Source organism: Danio aesculapii, chromosome 13 (genome assembly GCF_903798145.1).
Source record: "Danio aesculapii chromosome 13, fDanAes4.1, whole genome shotgun sequence".
NCBI classification, from domain to species: Eukaryota; Metazoa; Chordata; class Actinopteri; order Cypriniformes; family Danionidae; genus Danio; species Danio aesculapii.
The window spans coordinates 45,271,814-45,292,593 of NC_079447.1; the positions used below are offsets into that span (position 1 = coordinate 45,271,814).

The following is a 20,780-nucleotide window of genomic DNA, read 5'->3' on the forward strand; positions in this document are numbered from 1 at the left end:
AATGTGTACCTTTTGAAAAGGTACCACCCCCAGTGACAGCTCGTGTCCCTTTATTTCTGAGAGTGTAGAATGTATATGGAGATCAAAATATCAATGATTTAAAGATATCTAATGGAATTATTATTTAATATTATTAATAATAATAACAACAGTAATGATATGAATCGTATGTATCATCAAAAACAGTTGGGTAGAAATAAAATATATTTCAAATTTTAAAACAATTTCATATTAAAAATTGAAATGTGGTCGTATTTTGTTTATTACCAGTGTGATAATCAGCTGACAGAGAGAGCTGTGAAAAACTTTGTTGCTGAATTACCGCATTGACTTTTTTTTTTAATGTAATTTACATAATTTCAGAGGGGTTTGAGTAGCGAGTAAATGGTGACAATGAGGACATCTAGTGGTGATAATACAAAGGTACTGTTCAACATGTTGGTAAACTCGAATCAGTGTCATTAGACATTAGAACGAGTCATAGCTTAGACTTTATAACCTCACAGGGCCAGATATTATTTTTAGATATAACCTTTATGTGAAATACACATAGAAAATCAAACAAACACATTAAAATAAAAACAGCTTCCACTGTGTTCACTAATAAATTTAGGTCTTAATACAACTTTTATTCAAACAAACGCTTACTAAATATATTCTACTGTTTCAATGCTGTGGTGAAGCTCAACAAAGAACATACTTGCACAACATCTTTAAACACCACATTCCAGGGATTGGCTTGTCGGACCTTCACACAAACTTTTCAAGGGAGGTCACAAGCCAGCACTTTCAGAAAGCCTCACTGTTCACTCAGACACAAGATGTATAAATATCCACAGCACGTCAACAATAAAAAATAGTAGAAAAATTCAGCACAAATCAGACAATGATGCTTTTCTTTTAGGACAGAAAAAAATGATTTCACATTGTGTGAGATACCAAGCATAGCTGCAGACTCTGCTGTTGATTCCTTGATTTGTTAAACTCAAAGCTAATACATTAATCAATGACGTTGTTCCTTTTAGATTTAATTTAGGTTTATTATTGTTTCAAAACAGCTTTACAAACATTATTGCATTACAATAAAATTGCGTTAAAGTTAAACCCAACCGTCATTGGGGGATGAGCAAATCGTACTAAATTGTACGAATTAGATCATACAAAATCATACTCTCCCCTGCACTGTGCACACTCAAGCATCATACTGTTATGTGATGCATGCTAAAAAGAAAGGTCAGTACCTTTTAAAGAATGGGTCTTTAATAAGTTAAAGAATATGTTTAGGAGTTTAGGAGCCATAAATGAGAAGGCTTGACCTCCTTTAGTAGACTCTGCTACTAAAATCAGAAAGTCAGGGGGAAAAAAAAGAACAAAAAGCACCTTGGAAAAAATCAACAGCAGTACAAAATATGAAAAATTCAGTGCAGAAAAGTTAAGCTCATGTGGTGGAAGATGAAACTTGTAGTCCATTATAATATTTTTTTATTTATTTTTTATTTAAAAATTTTTAGGGGTTTTCACCTTTAATGTGATAGGACAGTGAAGGACAGACAGGAAAGCATTGGGAGCAGAGAGAGGGGAAGGATTGGCATGGGACCTCAAGCCGGGAATCAAACTCGAGTTGCTGTGAGCACCTTGGTGCTATATGTCAGTGCACATAACCACTAGGTTATTGGCGCCGACATCATAACATTTATAAAGATATTGCTAGACAAACTGTTTTTTGAAATTATATGAACAGAAACTTAAATAACACCTGTACTGTTTTTGCAACTCACAAACCCCCATGGTAGGTGAACCAGTGAACTTCTGTCTAAAAGTAAACTCATTACGCAATGCGTTTACTCATGTCTTTACTATTCTATAAGATCAATAATATCAGAAAGGAAGTCAGCTCAGCTAACTAGCCAAGTTGTACTGTCAGACAGATAGATAAATGTTTGAATTGGAGTGTGTTTCATTGTTTGCCAGCACTGAGGGTTATACTCTTAGTGTAGGATTGTGGCCGGAAGGGCATACGCTGTGTAAGACATATGCCAGAGTAATAGGCAAATCATTCTACTATAAGCTGAAGTAAAGTGAGTATATATTCAGTAGATATCTTATGTTTTCCCTGTAGTAGCCAGATAATATTAAATGTATAGTAAAGAAAATCAAATACAGGTGGTTCAATGATTAGCATTGTCGCCTCACAGCAAGAAGGTCGTTGGTTCGAGTTTAGGCTGGGTGAGTTGGCATTTCTGTGTGGAGTTTCTTCCTGTGTTTGCATGAGTTTCCTCAGAGTGCTCCGATATCCCCCACAGTCCAAAGACATGCGCTATAGGTGAATTGAATAAACTAAATTGGCTGTAGTGTATGTGTGAGAGTGTATTGGTGTTTCCCAGTATTGGGTTTCAGCTGGAAGGGCATTTGCTGTGTAAAAAATACGATGAATAAGTTGGCGCTTCATTCTGCTTTGGCAACCCCTGAAGGACTAAGCTAAAGGAAAATTAATCAATGAATAAAAATCAAATACAGCTCTGAACTTCACTTTCAGTTATGTTAGCTAAACGGTATGGCTTACTTGGTGAGTTTAAATTAAAATAAACATTTGTAAAATAATATGCCTAACTTCCTTCAATGAAAGCAACAGAAATGGTTAATATTTCTGTACTGTGAGTGGTTTTGTGTGTATATGTAAACTTCCCAGTTCTTACCACACGTTGGTTTGTGGGTTCTTTGATTTGGTTGCAAGGAAGACACCAGCACAGAGCTCTTGCAGCAGGAGAACAGGCAGGTTGGGGAAAAGAATGACAATTTCTAAACAGTAAGGGCCGGAAGGGAGACTGGTGGAGGAATGGGGAACTCAGTAACTAACAAGGTGCCTGAGGCTTGACGCAAAATGACTATATAGGAGCAGGATACAGGAAACAGAGCAGGGACCAACTCTAGATGTGGACACAAAAGACAAAATAGAAGAAAACAGACACCGGGAAGCAAAGTAAACAAATGCATTTAAGTGAAGTTTCATAAACTAATTTTGAGAGGAGCAAGGGATATGATTGACTGCAGCTGGTCTATCATCTGCAATCAGTGATTAGCCTATCAGATTAATCCAAACTTACCATACTGTAAGTAGCCCGGCTAAAACTACTCCTTTATCTTCATTTTCTGAAGAAACCTCTCATCCACCCCATCTCCTCCTTTCTTCCTTCCTTGCTCTCGAGAACTACCTAATGTCGTACTCCCCTTACATGCTCATCGACCAGGCAGGAGTCCTTGGCTCAAATATCTCAGAGCTCAGGGTTCTCTCCAGGGACAGCAATTATTATCAAACAATATCTAAGTGTGAACTCTTGAAAATAGAATAAAAAACGAAACTAGTAAAATGTTAAATGTAAAACGATAGAAACTAGCAATTGTTTAAATAAGACAACAAAGACCAACTAACAGTCATTTTTAACAAGAAATAAACATTCATTCATTCATTTTCCTTCAGTTTAGTCTTTATTTCAGAGGTCGTCGCAGCGGAATAAACAGCCTGATCTCACGAGAAAACGTAAGTATTTTACGTTTTGTCAGTTTAGTGAGTTCAGTCATATGAATTGTACGATTTTAAAAAGAAGGCGTGGCACCTAACCCCACCCCTAAACCCAACTGTCATTGGGGGATGAGTAAATCGTACTAAATTGTACAAATTATATCGTACGAATTCATACGAATTAGCCACTAAATCAAAAAGTTACGAATAGCTGTGAGATTGTGTTGGAATAAACCACCAAGCCTTCTGGCATTCCGGTTTGACATAACGGATGCCCTTTCAGCCGCAACCCAATACTGGGAAACACCTATACACACTCATTCACTATGGCCAATTTAGTTTATTCAATTCACCTATAGCACGTTTTTGGACTGTGGGGAAACCGGAGCACCCGGAGGAAACCAACGCCAACACAGGGAGAACATGCAAACTCCACACAGAAATGCCAACTGGCCAAGCCAGGACTCGAACCAGCTTGTTCTTGCTGTGAGGTGACAGTGAATTACATTTATTGTGCGTGAATTTCATCTTTGGGGTGAACTATCCTCTTAAGTAATCATGTGTTATGATTTGCTTGAGAGCTGCATTTCCCTAAATATGAATCACAAATTGATGTATGTGAAAGTTACACGTCTATTAACATTTAAATAACATGATTTATTACCATCAAGTAATCCAGTGGTGGTGACACAGTGGCGCAGAAGGTAGTGCTTTAATCTCACAACAAGAAGGTCGCTGGTTCGAGCCTCGGCTGGGTCAGTTGGCATATCTGTGTGGAGTTTGCATGTTCTCCCTGCGTTCGCATGGGTTTCTTCCTGGTGCTCCGATTTCCCCCACAGTCCAAAGACATGTGGTACAGGTGAATTGAGTAAGCTAAATTGTCCCTAGTGTATAAGTGTGAATGAGTGTGTATGGATGTTTCCCAGAAATGGGTTGCAGCTTGAAGGGCATTTGCTGTGTAAAAACATATGCTGGATAAGTAGGCGGTTCATTCCGCTGTGGCGACCCCAGATTAATAAAGGGACTAAGCCGAAAAGAAAATGAATGAATGAATGAATAATCCAGGGGTAGGGAACCGATGGCTCGGGAGCAACATATGGCTCTTTGACCAAAAATATGTGGCTCTTCAGCTGTCTACCTTCAGTAAAAAATGATAACTGTCACTTAAAATCCGTTTCCTCTTGAAAACACAATTAAAATGACCCTTTTATTGCATATTTTTACAGCAAAATGAATAAGAATAAGAATAAAATGATGTTTCAAACAATGCGTGTGTGCAGAGCTGTGGATTAACCTGAATCGTGACACCAATAAAGGGCATGCAATTTATATTTCAATATTAACCTTACGCACATAAATTCAAATAATATTCATGAGTGGTGTTGGCAAAAAGAAATAAATTCTGTATATTGTCCTTTCTTAATACATGGACTCAGCATGTGATGCTATATATACAGTTGAAGCCAGAATTATTAGCCCCCCTTTGAATTTTTTAAATGTTTCCCAAATGATGTTTAACAGAGCAAGGAAATTTTCACAGTATGTCTGATAATATTTTTTCTTCTGGAGAAAGTTTTATTTGTTTAATTTCGGCTAGAATTAAAAAACAGTTTTTAATTTTTTAAGCACAAAATTATTAGTCCCTTTAATCTATATATTTTTTCGATAGTCTACAGCAGTGTTTCCCAACCCTGTTCCTGAAGGCACACCAACAGTACACATTTTCAACCTCTCCCTCATCAAACACACCTGAATCAACTTATCATAACATCAGAAGAGACTCCAACACCTGAAGTTAATGGGTCAGAAAAGGGAGACATCCAAAATATGTACTGTTGGTGTGCCTCTAGGAACAGGGTTGGGAAACATTGGTCTACAGAACAAACCATCATTATATAATAACTTGCCTAATTACCCTAATCAGCCTAGTTAACCTAATTAACCTAGTTAAGCCTTTAAATGTCACTTTAAGCTGTATAGAAGTGTTTTGAAAAATATCTAGTAAAGTATTATTTACTGTCATCATGGCAAAGATAAAATAAATCTGTTATTAGAAATGAGTTAATAAAACTATTATGTGTAGAAATGGGTTGAATTTTTTTTTTCTCTGTTAAACAGAAATTGGGTAAGAAAATAAACAGGTGGGCTAATAATTCTGACTTCAACTATATATATGGCTCTTTAAAAAAAAAAAATCAGAAATGGCCCCTGATGTAATCTATAAAAGGCAGCTGTAATCATATTATGAACATTTCAAGATGTAATATACATGCATATAATAATAAAAAATAGAGATAATTAATAATAATAATTAATAAAATAACTGTAAAAATTTAACAAAGTAATTGGAATGATATCAGTTCCTATACTCTAAAATGCATGGTAATCTAAACCCAAGACGAGACCTCAGTTGAAGACAAATTTCCTTTTTGAGTCTTTGAACGTCTATTTATATCCATTACCACTATATTTGTTTAGGTAGTAGTACGTATGTTTGATTGACAGTTAGTTTTCAAGGATATAGGAAGGAGAAGTTAAAACATGTGTACACTGCAACTACATCCTTTGTTCATGTGGAGGATACAGCCTGTCAGGAAATCTTCATTACAAGAGTTCTGCAGGAATTGCACCCATTGTGATGGAAGGTGTGTTTCCTTTGACTACCAGTAACTTGTAGCACCACTTGAACCAATCACACCATATCCTGTTCGCAGACAGCTTTTACAGGCTTTCCCATAATCCAGAGTTTCCCTTCATCACTCATAACCGCAATTCAGATTCACTGGAATTATCTGATATTAATAACATGAGACTATTGCCGTAAATTCCCTGAGGTTTATTTTTCTTGATCACATTACAATGGTATCACAGAGCAGGATATTTTAATAAACAAAAATTGAAGTAAATATACATATATAATTGGTGATTTGCCATTTTTAGTTCCACATAAAAAAACATAAATATTTACAAAAAAGGTACAAGCAATTATACAATAGCAGGCAAACTTACAAAAGCAATGTTTTTTTATGAAGCGCAATTCATTTAATCCTCACAATGGAAAAAAAGCTCCTGCTAAAATCAAGCAAGTCCTGATTTCCACTCATCTCCTCTTGGCTGCAAGCGACACTTTTCAGGATCATCTTCAGGTCTGACGAAGAAAGATTTCCTTTGAGTTTCAGCCAAGCAGAAATATGACGCTCACTGTAAAAAAAAAGATCAGAAATTAGGAAAAATGCAGCATTTCCATGTTTACATACATACACTCACCGGCCACTTTATTAGGTACACCTTACTAGTACCGGGTTGGACCCCCTTTTGCCTTTAGAACTGCTTTAATATTTCATGGCATAGATTCAACAAGGTACTGGAAATATTCCTTAGAGATTTTGGTCCTTATTGACATGATAGCATCACACAGTTGCTACAGATTTGTCAGATGCACATCCATGATGCGAATCTCCTGTTCCACCACATCTTAAAAGGTGCTCTATTGGATTGTGTTCTGGTGACTGTGTCAGGTGTGCCAAGAAAACATCCTCCACACCATTACACCACCACCGCCAGCCTGAACTGTTGATACTAGGCAGGATGGATCCATGCTTTCATGTTGTTGACCCTACCATCTGAATGTCACAGCAGAAATCGAGACTCATCAGACCAGGCAATGTTTATCCAAACTTCTATTGTCCAATTTTGGTGAGCCTGTGCAAATTGCAGCCTCAGTTTTCTGTTCTTAACTGACAGGAGAGGCACCCGGTGTGGTCTTCTGCTGCTGTAGCCCATCTGCCTCAAGGTTGGACGTGTTGTGCGTTCAGAGATGCTCTTCTGCATACCTCAGTTGTAGCAAGTGGTTATTTGACTTACTGTTGCCTTTCTATCAGCTGGAACCAGTCTGCCCATTCTCCTGACCTCTGGCATCAGCAAGGCATTTGCACCCACAGAACTGCCGCTTACTGGATATTTTCTCTTTTTCTGACCATTCTCTGTAAACCCTAGAGATGGTTGTGCGTGAAAATCCCAGTAGATCAGCAGTTTCTGAAATACTCAGACCAGCCCGTCAGGGACCAACAACCATGCCACATTCAAAGTCACTTAAATCACCTTTCTTCCCCATTCTGATGCTCGGTTTGAACTGCAGCAGGTCGTCTTGACCATGTCTACATGCCTAAATACATTACAGTTGCTGTCATGTGATTGGCTGATTATAAATGTTGTGTTAACAAGCAGTTGGACAGGTGTTCCTAATAAAGTAGCCGGTGAGTGTATATACACTGTAAAATATATCTGTAAGTGACCAGTTTTCCATATTTTGTGATTCATGTTTTTATTTTGTATTTTTTTCCAGTCTATTTATGCTTTTGAAACGCTTTTTGGCACCCTGATCTTTTTTCCAATAACTTTTAACCTTAAAAAGTTTGAAAAAGTGACATTTTTAATGGTTTAAATTGATGAATTGTCTGTTGTGGTGTTGTATATTATGATACAAAAACTGCCAGTACATTTTTTGTTATTTTACAGACATGTCTCTACATTGTAAAAAAATTATATGATCGATTAGTCCTGATAGCATATGTTTTTAGGTTAATCATGTTCTAATTTCATTTTATAAGTTACACAAGCTGTTTTACATCAGTTTAACATAGATAAGTTCAATAGACTCATACGGTTGATTTGATTTAGCTTAAAATTTCAAGCCAAGTAGCATTAAGTAGTAAAATGTCAATAAAAGTCCCTTTGATATACTGTAGAGTAGAATTTTTGACAAAAAGTCGACAGAACAGAGATCAAGTTCCCATAACCCAACATAAAATCACTTTGTGAATCAAAAAAATACAGAAACTGTTAACTAACAGATATTTGTTTTACTGTGGCACAACAGAATCTGACATACCTGAGGTCAGGGTAAGCTCTCATCAGATTCACCAGCTCTAACTTCACGCTGTCTGGATCCTGAAGTTTCAGCAGTCCTGCTAACTTTGGAAGAATGTCTTTCAACCAGTCCATGTCTGAACCCTGGAAATAAAGCATTTGAATAATGTCATGATGTAAATGATATATTTGTTTCTTAGGTCATTATTTCTGTAATTTATCAATGCTTAACTGTTATTTTAATGACACATGGCATTTCTAATGCACTTGTTTCTGTGAGTACTTACAGCTGAAGTGAGGAAAGCATGTATGCATTCACTGTTGAAGCAGAGTGCTGATGCTGCCGCCTGTTGCTGTACTTTATTGGAAAGTTTGATCTTTTGCTTCATCATTTTCCGTATATATTCAGCTAGAAACTCCTTATGTATTCCACCCAGCAGCTCCTAATCAACAATTGAACAAACAAATAAATCAATCAACCAACTAATCAATCACTCAATCAATCACTATGAAATGGAGTTAATATTATTATTATTAGCAAATATGTCAACTTTTGTCTGACTAATGCCACAGTCACGTTAGAGTTTGAGCTTGCAAAACTCTGTCATATGGTGCTGCGAAAAGGGGCTGGAAGAAACTAGACGATTAGACATTAAAAGAAGCAAGCTATTGGTCCATATTTTACATTTCTGTACAGAGAGGTCATGTTTTGATCTTCGATTGATCTCATGCAGACACGTGATGCGATTTCACAGGTCAAAGTTCACCAAGCTTGAACTTTGCAATGCAGAGAACTGTGATACTCGTTTCATAAGTTTGCATGTCTGCCGTATGAATCATAGTCTATGGGGAAAATAGTGCAGTGTGACCGCAGCTTTATCCTTACCAAATTGATCAATCAATCAATATGATGAGTTATTATTCAGTAAATATATACATTTTGACTGAATTATACTGATCTCACTCACTTTCTGACTTAAAGAAATCAATCTTTAACCTATTTTTTTTTCATACCTGGCAACATGTTTTGTCCAAGTTGTTGAATTTCTGAATATGTCTGCCCAGCTTTGCAAGCAGCTCCTCACATACGCCTTCGCTGTTCTTGAGCCACTCGTTGGAGCCCACCTTCTTGTACAAGTCCTGCAGGAACAGATTTATTAAAAATATATATATTTAATGTATATAAGATTGCGATGCAGTGGCACAGTAGGTAGTGCTGTCGCCTCACAGCAAGAAGGTCGCTGGTTCAAGCCTCGGCTGAGTCAATTGGTGTTTCTGTGTGGAGTTTGCATGTAGCCCTTTCATATGAACTTGGCTAGTAGTTAATAAACGGTAATACTGCAGCTTATTTATACAATGGAAAAATGCAATGCTGCTCAGATGAGTGTATTTCCTGCCAAAATAAAATCACCTCACAGCAGGTTTTCCTAAACAATAAAAATGCTGTGGTCTTGGATCGAGGCCATTTTAAGCCATAAGTAGCATAATGCAGCTTAATATTTGTCTTGTTTTTAATCAGAGCATGAAAGATTCTAGTTCAAATGACATTTTATGCTAATAGTTTAAAGGTGCCATAGAATGAAAATCTGGATATACCTAGGCAAAGCTGAATGATAAGAGTTTAGTACAACTCCTGTAAAAAAATATAGATTTAAGTTATTTTTTAAGTTTATCTAAGCTTGTTTTATACTATGTGGGACTCTTATTTTGAAAATGACTGTAAGGAAGAGTAAGGGCCACCGAACGCGCATGTATGTTCCAAAAGCGTGAGGCGCACCGCATAGCATTTTTTGTTGACAAGAAAAAAAGAAGCGCGTGCGATTTTTTTTTATGTCAGAGTGTTGCTGTTGATATTAATATAACTTTAATATTTAATAATATTGTGATATTCACGATTTGTGAAGTCATACAGTGCCAGATAACTCAAAACAGCAACCACAAGTCTCTCCTCCATCTTCGAAATTCTCTGTTGTTGTCTTGACTGCACAAACACTGCAGGTGCCTCAACGGAAACCCCGCCTCTGCTTTCATGTGATTGGAGAATGAAAAAGACGCGAGTAATGTAACACGCTTTTTCCGCTTAGAGTTGACTTTTTCCAACTGCAGGTGCACAGAGGCGGTTAAAATGTGAGGCTCGCGGGGCGCATAAGCAGCGCACAAAACGCTCGCAACTGCCTCTCAACGCAAAAAGCCCAGGATCAGGAGCAGTTTTGTGAATGAGGCAGTCGAGCATGACCACAGCTCATCAGAATGCAAAATGTGAGATTTACCAATTTTAAATGTATTTAATTGAACCTTTTGTTGGTTTAATGTGTATATTGTGAAATTTGCTGTACAGTATGTTCGTAATGAGGCAATAGACACATGTGCACAATTGTAATGTGCACATGTAAACTTCTGAATATAAGTCTTAAATGCATGTTTGTGCAGCATGTCAAATCCCTCAGCACTGGGATTTTTCTGAACCAATATGCCACCAAATATATATTTGTTAAAATATTAAAAAATTCAATTAAAGCATGATTATTTTGCAGGTGCGTAGTTTGTATTGTAGGGTACATGTGTATTTTTGTGTGTGCGTCAGACACCAACATGAGCTGCTGGAGCATCAGAGCAGAGCTCATTAATATTCACGATCCTTCCAAATAAGGTCAAAACACAACCATACACTGTATTTATTTATTCATTCATTTTCTTTTCAGCGTAGTCCCTTTATTAATCTGGGGTCGCCACAACGGAATGAACCGCCAACTTATCCAGCATATGTTTTACGCAGCGGATGCCCTTCCAACTGCAACCCATCACTGGGAAACATCCATACTTATTCATTACGGTCAATTTTAGCTGAGGCTTGAACCAGCGACCTCCTTGCTGTGAGGCGAATGTGCTACCCACTGCACCACCGCGTTGCCCACACAGTATTTATTTGTAGTATAAACTGTATTTTACCATAGGACAGTTATGCAGTAGGTTACTGTATTTTAAAGTTGCAATGTGAAAATTACTGTGTATTTTTCAGTAAAGATATACAACGCTGTAATATACAGCAAGTATAGATTCTCTGCCCAAACCAGAGCCCAGACTTAACCTGACACAACCTGCAGCCTTCAATCACTTGTGTGTTTATTTAGTCATTACTTAAGTAGCCTAATTTGGTGAAAAGCTATGCCATAATTAGAAATATTATACGAATATTTTAAAGTTGCACAATTCGCGATGTGCGCAGCAACGCTCTACGTCCAGCCACGCATTTCCTCCTCTGACACACATTCACACCGCATGTATAAGCAGAGCTGAAACGCGTGCACAGCGCATACGTAGAGCAGAAACAGTCCATAAAAATCAGTGGATCTTATCAATGCATTTATTGGGTTAAATTGCTACTTTTTACTGTCATTCAATGTGTTTTTGGTCATTATCAAGGCACTGTCACTTTAATTGAGCGTGAAAAAAAGGCCCAGAACCGAAATGATCACAGCACTGCTGCTTCAGCTCTGCTGCTTCAGCTCTGCTCACGCTACACACTGATGCGCAGCTTTTGCTAAATCTCTAAACTGTTTAACATGACGCTGAAAATAAACATACGCTGCTCAGGCTCTGTGTGCGCATACGGTGTGAAAAACAGGGACTTCCACAATGAACAGACACATGGAGCAGGCTTGCCATGGCAGAAAGAATGATAGTCAGCCTTCAGTGTCCTCTTTTGTTACGATTCATTCTGAATAAACAAACAGTGCAGTTTACATGCTTCATCCTTGCTGCATTACTCATTAAGATAAATCTAAACTAATTTCTGTAATACAAACAACTCAGAATTGTATTTGAGAATGTCTGTTATAACAGCCCACATATTAAAAAATAGTCTGGTTTAAATCAGGCTCGGGCTCTGGCTCATATTTACAGTTAATGTGTTGGACCAGACTGATCTCACGAGAAAACGTATTTTACGTTTTGTCAGTTTAGTGGCTAATTCAGACGAATTCGTACGAGTTCAATCGTACGAAATTGTACGATTTTAAAAAGGAGGCGTGGCACCTAACCCCACCCCTAAACCCAACCGTCATTGGGGGATGAGCAAATCATACTAAATTGTACGAATTACATCGTATGAATTCGTACGAATTAGCCACTAAATCAAAAAGTTGCGAGTTGCCGTGAGATTGTGTTGGTTGGACTGGATTGGGACACAAGGTGCACGGGCTTGGGTTGGGTCAGGTTTAATTTTTTGTGCCCGATCTAAGCTCGAACAGCAAGATAAATGGTGCTTTAAATGTAAATACAGTATTTTTGCTCTAATTGATTTACAGTAAGTTACTGGCAAACTGCTGCCAGTAGGTTACTGTAGATTTTACAGGAAATTATAAACAGTGTTTTATATTAGGGTCAATTCCTTGGGTTGAAAATAGACTTTAGACCATTTTTAAAAAAATTTTACACTGACCTAAGCAACATGCATCTATGTAGATATCTGAGAACAAGTTAATACAATGTGTTGATGCATTCTATGACACCTTTAAGAAAAAAAATTGAACTCATTTACCTTCATCTCCCTGTGCATGTTAGAAGTGAAGTAACAGAGGCTGCTTTCTGTCATACTTGTCAGTAAAGACAGGCAATCTGTTTTGACATCTTCAGGGAACAGATGTGCATTCCTTATGTAGTCCCTGTTGAGGGGGAAAACTCCTTCAGCACATTCAAAAAGGGTCGATTTGATTTTTCAGTTGAATATAGATGATACGTACCTGCACTGTATAAGGTATGAGAGGTTGACCATCAAAACGGCCTCAGTGTTGGGCTGCTTGCTCTTAATGACTTTTGCATGAAAAGCTCTATAACTGTATGGACATAAATTGAGTTGATTATAGTCATTTTGTCCACAGACTTGTTTATAAATTATATTCAGAAATTAATATGAAACTAAACAGCTTCATTAAATGGTTTAAAGTTACTCACTCTTTCAGAAAATTGCTCATCTGGCAAGTGATCCTCCGTGCTTTTGTCTTATCGCCAAGCAGCTGTTCAGTCAACTCTACATGTCTATGAAAGCACTAGGAAGAAATTTTAAAAATATTACTCCACAAATTCACTATAGAATGAAACGAAATGATTGCTTGTCAGTTTTCCTAATTACCTGGATCACATCGATGGCCTGAGGACAACAGTACACCTGGTCCATCAACTGTGGAAGATCTCCATCCTTCCAGGCTGTTTCTTCTCTTTGCAGAATATTGTGGAGGCATGTGCTCACTTCCCTCTAGACAAATTAAAATTGAAACTTTGAAGTGGCTATTTGGAGAAATGTGATGTAATTATCAGTTTTTATTGCCAATGTGTGAACCAATGTTACACAGGACATTTAAAGTGATAGTTCACGCAAAACAAATGAATATTTGATTATTTACCTCACCTTTGACTTATTCATAAGACTTATTCTTAAGTTTTTTGTTCTGAGCACAAGAGAGGACATACTGAAAAATGTTGAAAACCTGTAACCATTGACTTCCATAGTGCTTGTTTTTCCTATTACAGAAGTCAAAGTTTACCGGTTTCCTACATTCTTCAAAATATCCTCTTTTGTGCTCAACAGAATAAAGTGAGTAAATGATCACAGAATATAAATTTTTGGGTGAACTTTCCCTTTAAATAAACAAGACCTTCCTGATCTTTTAATGTACTTATTTAGCTATGAAATATGTGAAAAATATCTGCCTGTTTATCAGAAACATTCCTTAAATAGGTTTATGAAGGAAATTATAAAGCATCAAACCTCCTCGTTGGATAAAAACTGCTGTTCCAGTGGTGCAAGCAAGTCTTCGGGAAGCAGCGGATCAAGCTTTGTTTGATCGATCATTTCTTTTATTTCTCTGATATTTAGAATGCTGCAGACAAAGAAAAACAAAATAGAACTTGAAACTATATCATTACCTGCACTGTAAAAAAAGTCAATAATTTTAACAGCTAAAAAAAAAGTAAATAAATATCTGTTAGCCAGTTTACACTAAGCTTCCTTAATATACACAGTGAATAATCGTAAATTGACTTCCCCAAAATTCCCTGCATGACTCTTTTTATATATTTATTTTTATCGTTGACATTATTACATGGTTCCTCTATTTTTTTTATAATTACTTTTTACTTTATAGTGTAATGTTACATCTAATGTTGATAAATAATGTTTATCGCATTACTTTATTTTAAAATTATTTTTAATGATTAAATGCCATTTTTTTACTTCAAATTTTACAGATTTAGTTTTATTTATTTATTTATAAAAATGTAGTGTAAATTGTTTATTGATGATTAAATGCTATTTTACAGATTTTGATTTATTTATTTGAGTTCAGATGCAAAAACCTCTAAAAGCCTTTTGATATTTTCTTCTAAAATTAAGATTTTTCTTCAACTCCTATATGTAGGCTCAGTAATTTTACTTTTGTAGTGATGGATAAGATATTTTCATGGACTTTCAAGAGAAATAACTGAACAAACATGAACAGGAGGCTGAAAAAAATGCACATTTTACTGATGACATTTAGAGGTTTTTGCATCTGAACTCTTTATTTATTTATTTATTTATTTATTTATTTATTTATTTATTTATTTATTTATTTATTTATTTATTTATTTATTTATTTATTTATTTATAACAATGTAGTGTAAATTATTTTTAATGATTAAATGCCATTTTTACCTCAAATTTTACAGATTTTGATTTATTTATTTATTTATTTATTCATTTATTTATTTATAACACAGAAGTGTAAATTATTTTTAATGATTAAATGCCATTTTTACTTCAAATTTTACAGATTTTGATTTATTTATTTATTTATTCATTTATTTATTCATAACACAGAAGTGTAAATATTTTTAATGATTAAATGCCATTTTTAGCTCAAATTTTACAGATTTTTATTTATTTATATTTTATTTATTTATTTATTTATAACAATTTAGTGTAAATTATTTTTAATGATTAAATGCCATTTTTAGCTCAAATTTTACAGATTTTGATTTATTTATTTTTTATTTATTTATTTATTTATAACACAGTAGTGTAAATTATTTTTAATGATTAAATGCCATTTTACAGATTTTGATTTATTTATTTATAAATGTAGTGTAAATAATTTTAATGATTAATTTTTCCTTTAAATTGTACAGATTTTGATTTATTTATTTATATATTTATTCATTTATTTATAACAATGTAGTGTAAATTATTTTTTAATGACTAAATGCCATTTCTACTTCAAACTTGACAGATTTTGATTTATTTATTCATTTATTTATTTATAACAATGTAGTGTAAATTATTTTTAATGATTAAACACCATTTTTACTTTAAATTTTACAGATTTTGATTTATTTATTTATATATTTATTTATTTATAACACAGTAGTGTAAATTATTTTTAATGATTAAATGCCATTTTTACTTCAAATTTTACAGATTTATTTATTTATAACACAGTACTGTAAATTACTTTTTGATGACTAAATGCCATTTTTACTTCAAACTTGACAGATTTTGATTTATTTATTTATTTATTTATTTATAACCATGTAGTGTAAATTATTTTTAATGATTAAATACCATTGTTACTTTAAATTTGACAGATTTTGGTTTATTTATTTATTTGTTTATTTATTTATTTATTTTTTTATTCATTTATAACAATGTAGTGTTCCTAGTAATTATGATATTATTAATTAACTATCATGGCTTTTCAAACCTGTAATGGATTCTTAATTCTGCCATCCATTATATGGACACAATCATATAAAAAGCTTCTTTGTGTTTTCAGGCTTACAAAACACATAAGCATTGGTAAGACGTAAGAGACTAAATGAAATGGAACTCATGTCTGCTTTACTTTTATTTTTTTATGTCAGAATATCTGTGTCAGTCAGTTTTAATTCTATTTCAAGGTTAGTTAAAATAAATATCTTATATTTAAAATGTAAGTAAAACGTGACTGTGCTTTGCAAAAAAAAAGTCTTCATTATCACGTTGTTCCACTCAACAAAGATGCATGCAGTGTTACGATGTGTACATATTATTACACATGCACCATAACCATGTGTTTCTCTTACCTGGGGTAATCCTGGTTCACCCACTGCAATATTAGCACACAGTCTTTGTCACACAATGTGTACTCTGCCACTTCCCTCAGTCTGGCAGCGAAGGCCTTATGATACAGTGTGGCATAAAACTGGCACACATTCTCCTGTTCCGGATAGCAGCCGCTCACCCACGTCACAACTTTCAGCAAGTCTTCTTTCAGTCGTTTTGCTTTGCAGATGATCGCCTGCTGCATTGAGTCTACCGGTGCATCCTCCATGCGCCTCTCAACCAGCTTCTCCAGGAGAGCCTCGTGGATCTGTTTACATCTTCTAGGCCTCCATGATGGTCGTTGCTTTTCCTGAAAGCCCTCCCAGCGAATGTCCTGCTTCTCCTCCTCCAGGACGGCATGCACAGCTTCTTTCAACATCTCCTGCTCCTCTTTGCTCTGGAGCTCCAGGGAGTTTTCCAGCGTCTGCCTCACACGCTCCAGCAAGTCCTCATAGTCTTTTACTAGCCTTGCTTCGGAATCTTCCTCTTCCTCCACCAGCTCCATTTTGGATCCAATCCCATCCTGTTTCAGTACAAACAGGCGGTCTTCTCTGAGAATCAGCTGCTTGCATGCATCCACAAAACGATGAGCTTTCAGATTCTGCTTAAAAGTGGGAATCTCTGTAGAACACAGAATAATGTGTCATTTTTTGTGTATCAACGATGTTTAAAACCCAACAGTCAACTTTATCAAATGAAATGAGTGTAGTTAACTCAAAATTTACTGAAAGTTAATTCTACTTATTTGAAAAGAGTTTTAAACTCAGTGTTAAAGGTAATGAGTTAATTAAATATCTCATTACTTCAACTTAAATGAAGTAAGTTCACTGTACTCAAATAGATTCGTTTTTTTTAACTCAAATGGTTTGTTGCAATCGGTTTCCTCAAATGGTTTGAGTTGTCTTAACTTATTGGGTTTTACAGTACTCAGTTGGTTTGAGTTATCTTCATTTATTGGGTTTAACTGTGCTTAAATTTCTTCGTTTACTCAAGTGGATTAAGTTCACAGTACTCATTAGAATTAGTTTTTGACCTTAAATGATTTGAGTTACCTTATTGGGTTTTACAGTGTAGAGTAAACATAGGTAAATAAATAGAGTAAAACAAGAGTAAACAGCAAAGTTATAAATTTTACTTACATCATTTTAACTTTACACAATTTATTTTTGTATAGCGACTTTAAAACTTAATTTTCAAAGTACTTCACATTAAAAAAATACAAAGATGGAAGAAAAAATAGTTATGCAGAAGATTATATATATATATATATATATATATATATATATATATATATATATATATATATATATATATATATATATATATATATATATATATATATATATATATATATATATATATATACAGTGTCGGAAACACTGTAAATATAATACTGAATGAAAAATTAAATGAAAAATGAAAAATACACATACATCTCACAAATAGGCAGGTCTTAAAATGTGAGTGTTTTTAATTATTGCACTTTATGTGTTTAATTTCAGATGGTTTACAAATAAAATGTCACATTTCTAATAAAATTTGCATCATTTGAGTAATGTTATTTAGCATGCACTCACTGTAAGGTCTAGGTTTGGTTACACTGTAAAACAGTCAAAATCACTAAATGAAATAAGTTAGTTTAACTTATAATTTTTTTAAAGATTAATTTCACTGAGTGAAAAAGTTATCATAACTTATGAATGGATATTATTTATCAGAGCTCAAAACTAATGAGTTATGGATGAATGAATTATAATCTTTGTCTTAACCTAACTCTAAACCTAGGAGCTATACTAAATCATTCATAGCGATTTGATAACTGAACTTAAAATGTTTAAGATACTAATACTGAGAGTTTGACAACACAAATGATCAACACAAATAATATGTACATGACTCTATAATCATAGTCATTCGGTACTCATACTCATAATGTTTTAAAATTTAAATGGTTTGCCTTAATTGGTTTCCTCAAACAGTTTGAGTTAACTTCTGGGGTTTTGCAGTGTAGGGTCATTGCAGATATGTGTAATTTACTGTTATTAGCCTACTAAAACCAGGATAGTTAATATAAATGTAAAACAAAATGTTTCCTAAACACTTCATATATTACAATTTTGATAACTTTTAAAATAGTGGATAATTATTTTATATATTTACTCAAATTTAGCTAAGTATAAACAATAGCTGTGCAGCATTTATTAAAGTTAAACGTTTACTATAAGGCGTTATTAAAATCTTAATTGCCAATACACTGTGAGGTAACGTGAACGAACTTTATTTTCATTAACTAACGTTATCAAAGGTGAATAAATACTGTAATACTGTTATAAATGTATTGTTTAACATTTAAAAAACATTATCTAACATTAACTAATGTACTATAGTTTAAAATTGCTACTATTTTATCTACTATGCATCTTTAAAATAAATCCAAGCAGACTTTGCATAAATCTACAAAATAAGGATACATTTTATAACACAGTATGCCATAATATGATAGGTTATTAAACAATCCTAAGGCGTTTCATATCTTACAGGAGACCCAATGAAAATGTAAGTCGTCTTACCTGGAGAATGGCTCTTTTTGGCATTCTTTTTAAAAATGTTTAACACTCCGTGCTTTTTCGTCATCGTTTCTTTGATGAAGAAAACAAACAACGCGTTATCAGGCTAGGAGGAAAGGCAGTTCAGATCTTCTTATATTTATCTACAGCAAGGTAAAGGCTTTGTGGAAATAACGGGCTTTTTATAGGCTTCATCTGCGAGAGAGAGGCGGAGCAAAACATCATCAAGCTTCATCCTTGTTGGGAGTTTTCATGCGCGTCTGTTTATCACACTTAAGAAAAGGAAGACCCCGTTTATTCACAGCACAGACGGGTAAATAAACAGACATAAATACTAAGTATACAGTCAATCTGAAAGTGAGAGAAATGTCAAGAGCCTATTTTAAGAAGTCTTCTCAGCGATTTCATCTCAAAGATCAAGGTTCCTGATTCAAAACAAACACATTAAAACATTCAACTGTTTTAATAATCTTTAGTAAAACGGCGAATAATTAATAAAGTAGTCTTAATCTGCTAATTTATGACTAATACGTTCAAGATTAAGTTATTATCAAAATATGACAAACACAAATCTGACAGCAGTGTTTGTTTTACACAATTCCCTATTGGTAATGTACGTATGTAGTCTATATTAACCCATTCAGACATGAATTATGTTCCTATTTACAGAAAAAAAAAGTACAAAAGCATATATTACCTGTTCTTAAAGCTTCTATAGGCCTAAATGAGATCAAATTAAATCATTATAAAATAATACATATATTATAATCTTTTTTTTTTTGTCCATTTCACTGGACATCGGGTCAGTTGTAGCCTACTTCAAAACATGAAATTCAAAATAAAATAATACAAATTGTTGATCTTAAAGTTTCTACTGAAGGTTAAAAACTTGAACAATATAATATTTTAACCTCGTTAGTTTCTTTGTTTGTTTGCTTGTTTGTTTATTGACTGCATGTTAAAACCCACTATTATAATGTGAAGACATTCAAAGCTTGAATACACCCAAACATAAAAATGCTGTTATCATTTACTCATACTTTACTTGTTTCAAACCTTTATGAGTTTTCTGTTGAACACAAAAGATGATATTTTGAAGAAATCTGGAAATCTGTAGCCATTGACTCCAACAGCATTTTTTTCTATTGAAATCAATTTTAATTTTTGGGTGATCTATCCCTTTCACGTCTAAACCTACTGTACATTATAATCAACAGACTTTATTTGATGTTTTTACATCTAAGCAAAGTCAATTATAATAGATGTTTTTTTTTAATCCTGACTTAAAACTTGCAATTCTACAATCTATGTTTAACTTGTATTAGTAAATGCTCTTTTTTTCTACATATAATCTAAATATTGACAAACATATAAATAAATGTGAATAAAAACATTAAACATTTTGCTTACTTCTGTTTGGAACAAATTGCTTTCATGCTTTTTTCACCCTAGTGGATATTTTTCATGACTAAAGCACAATATAATAAACAGCAGATTTTAATGTGGTAAAACGGTCTAGAACAAAGAAAGAAAGAAAGAAAGAAAGAAAGAAAGAAAGAAAGAAAGAAAGAAAGAAAGAAAGAAAGAAAGGGCCAATAGGCTACCTTAGCAGCTTGAAGCATGCCCCTATTACATTGCATTTAGTTAAAAAAAAAAGTGGATGCAGCAAATGAGTGCCATTATTATGCCATTATTATCAAGCCCGTGG

At 34.2% G+C, this 20,780-nt stretch overlaps 1 protein-coding gene across 1 annotated transcript; it reads right to left on the minus strand.

Moving 5' to 3' along the window:
- Nucleotides 1-6,341: 6,341 nt before the first annotated feature.
- Nucleotides 6,342-19,273, minus strand: tnfaip2b (tumor necrosis factor, alpha-induced protein 2b). The gene is made up of 11 exons (XM_056470888.1): nt 19,076-19,273; nt 16,487-17,126; nt 14,157-14,268; nt 13,521-13,643; nt 13,343-13,437; nt 13,132-13,224; nt 12,930-13,053; nt 9,404-9,529; nt 8,677-8,832; nt 8,412-8,533; nt 6,342-6,721 (listed from the first exon to the last, which is right to left on the minus strand). Exons 1-11 carry the CDS (start codon nt 19,137-19,139, stop codon nt 6,559-6,561), a joined length of 1,818 nt encoding a protein of 605 aa, XP_056326863.1. The 5' UTR covers nt 19,140-19,273; the 3' UTR covers nt 6,342-6,558.
- Between the last annotated feature and the right edge of the window lie 1,507 nt (nt 19,274-20,780).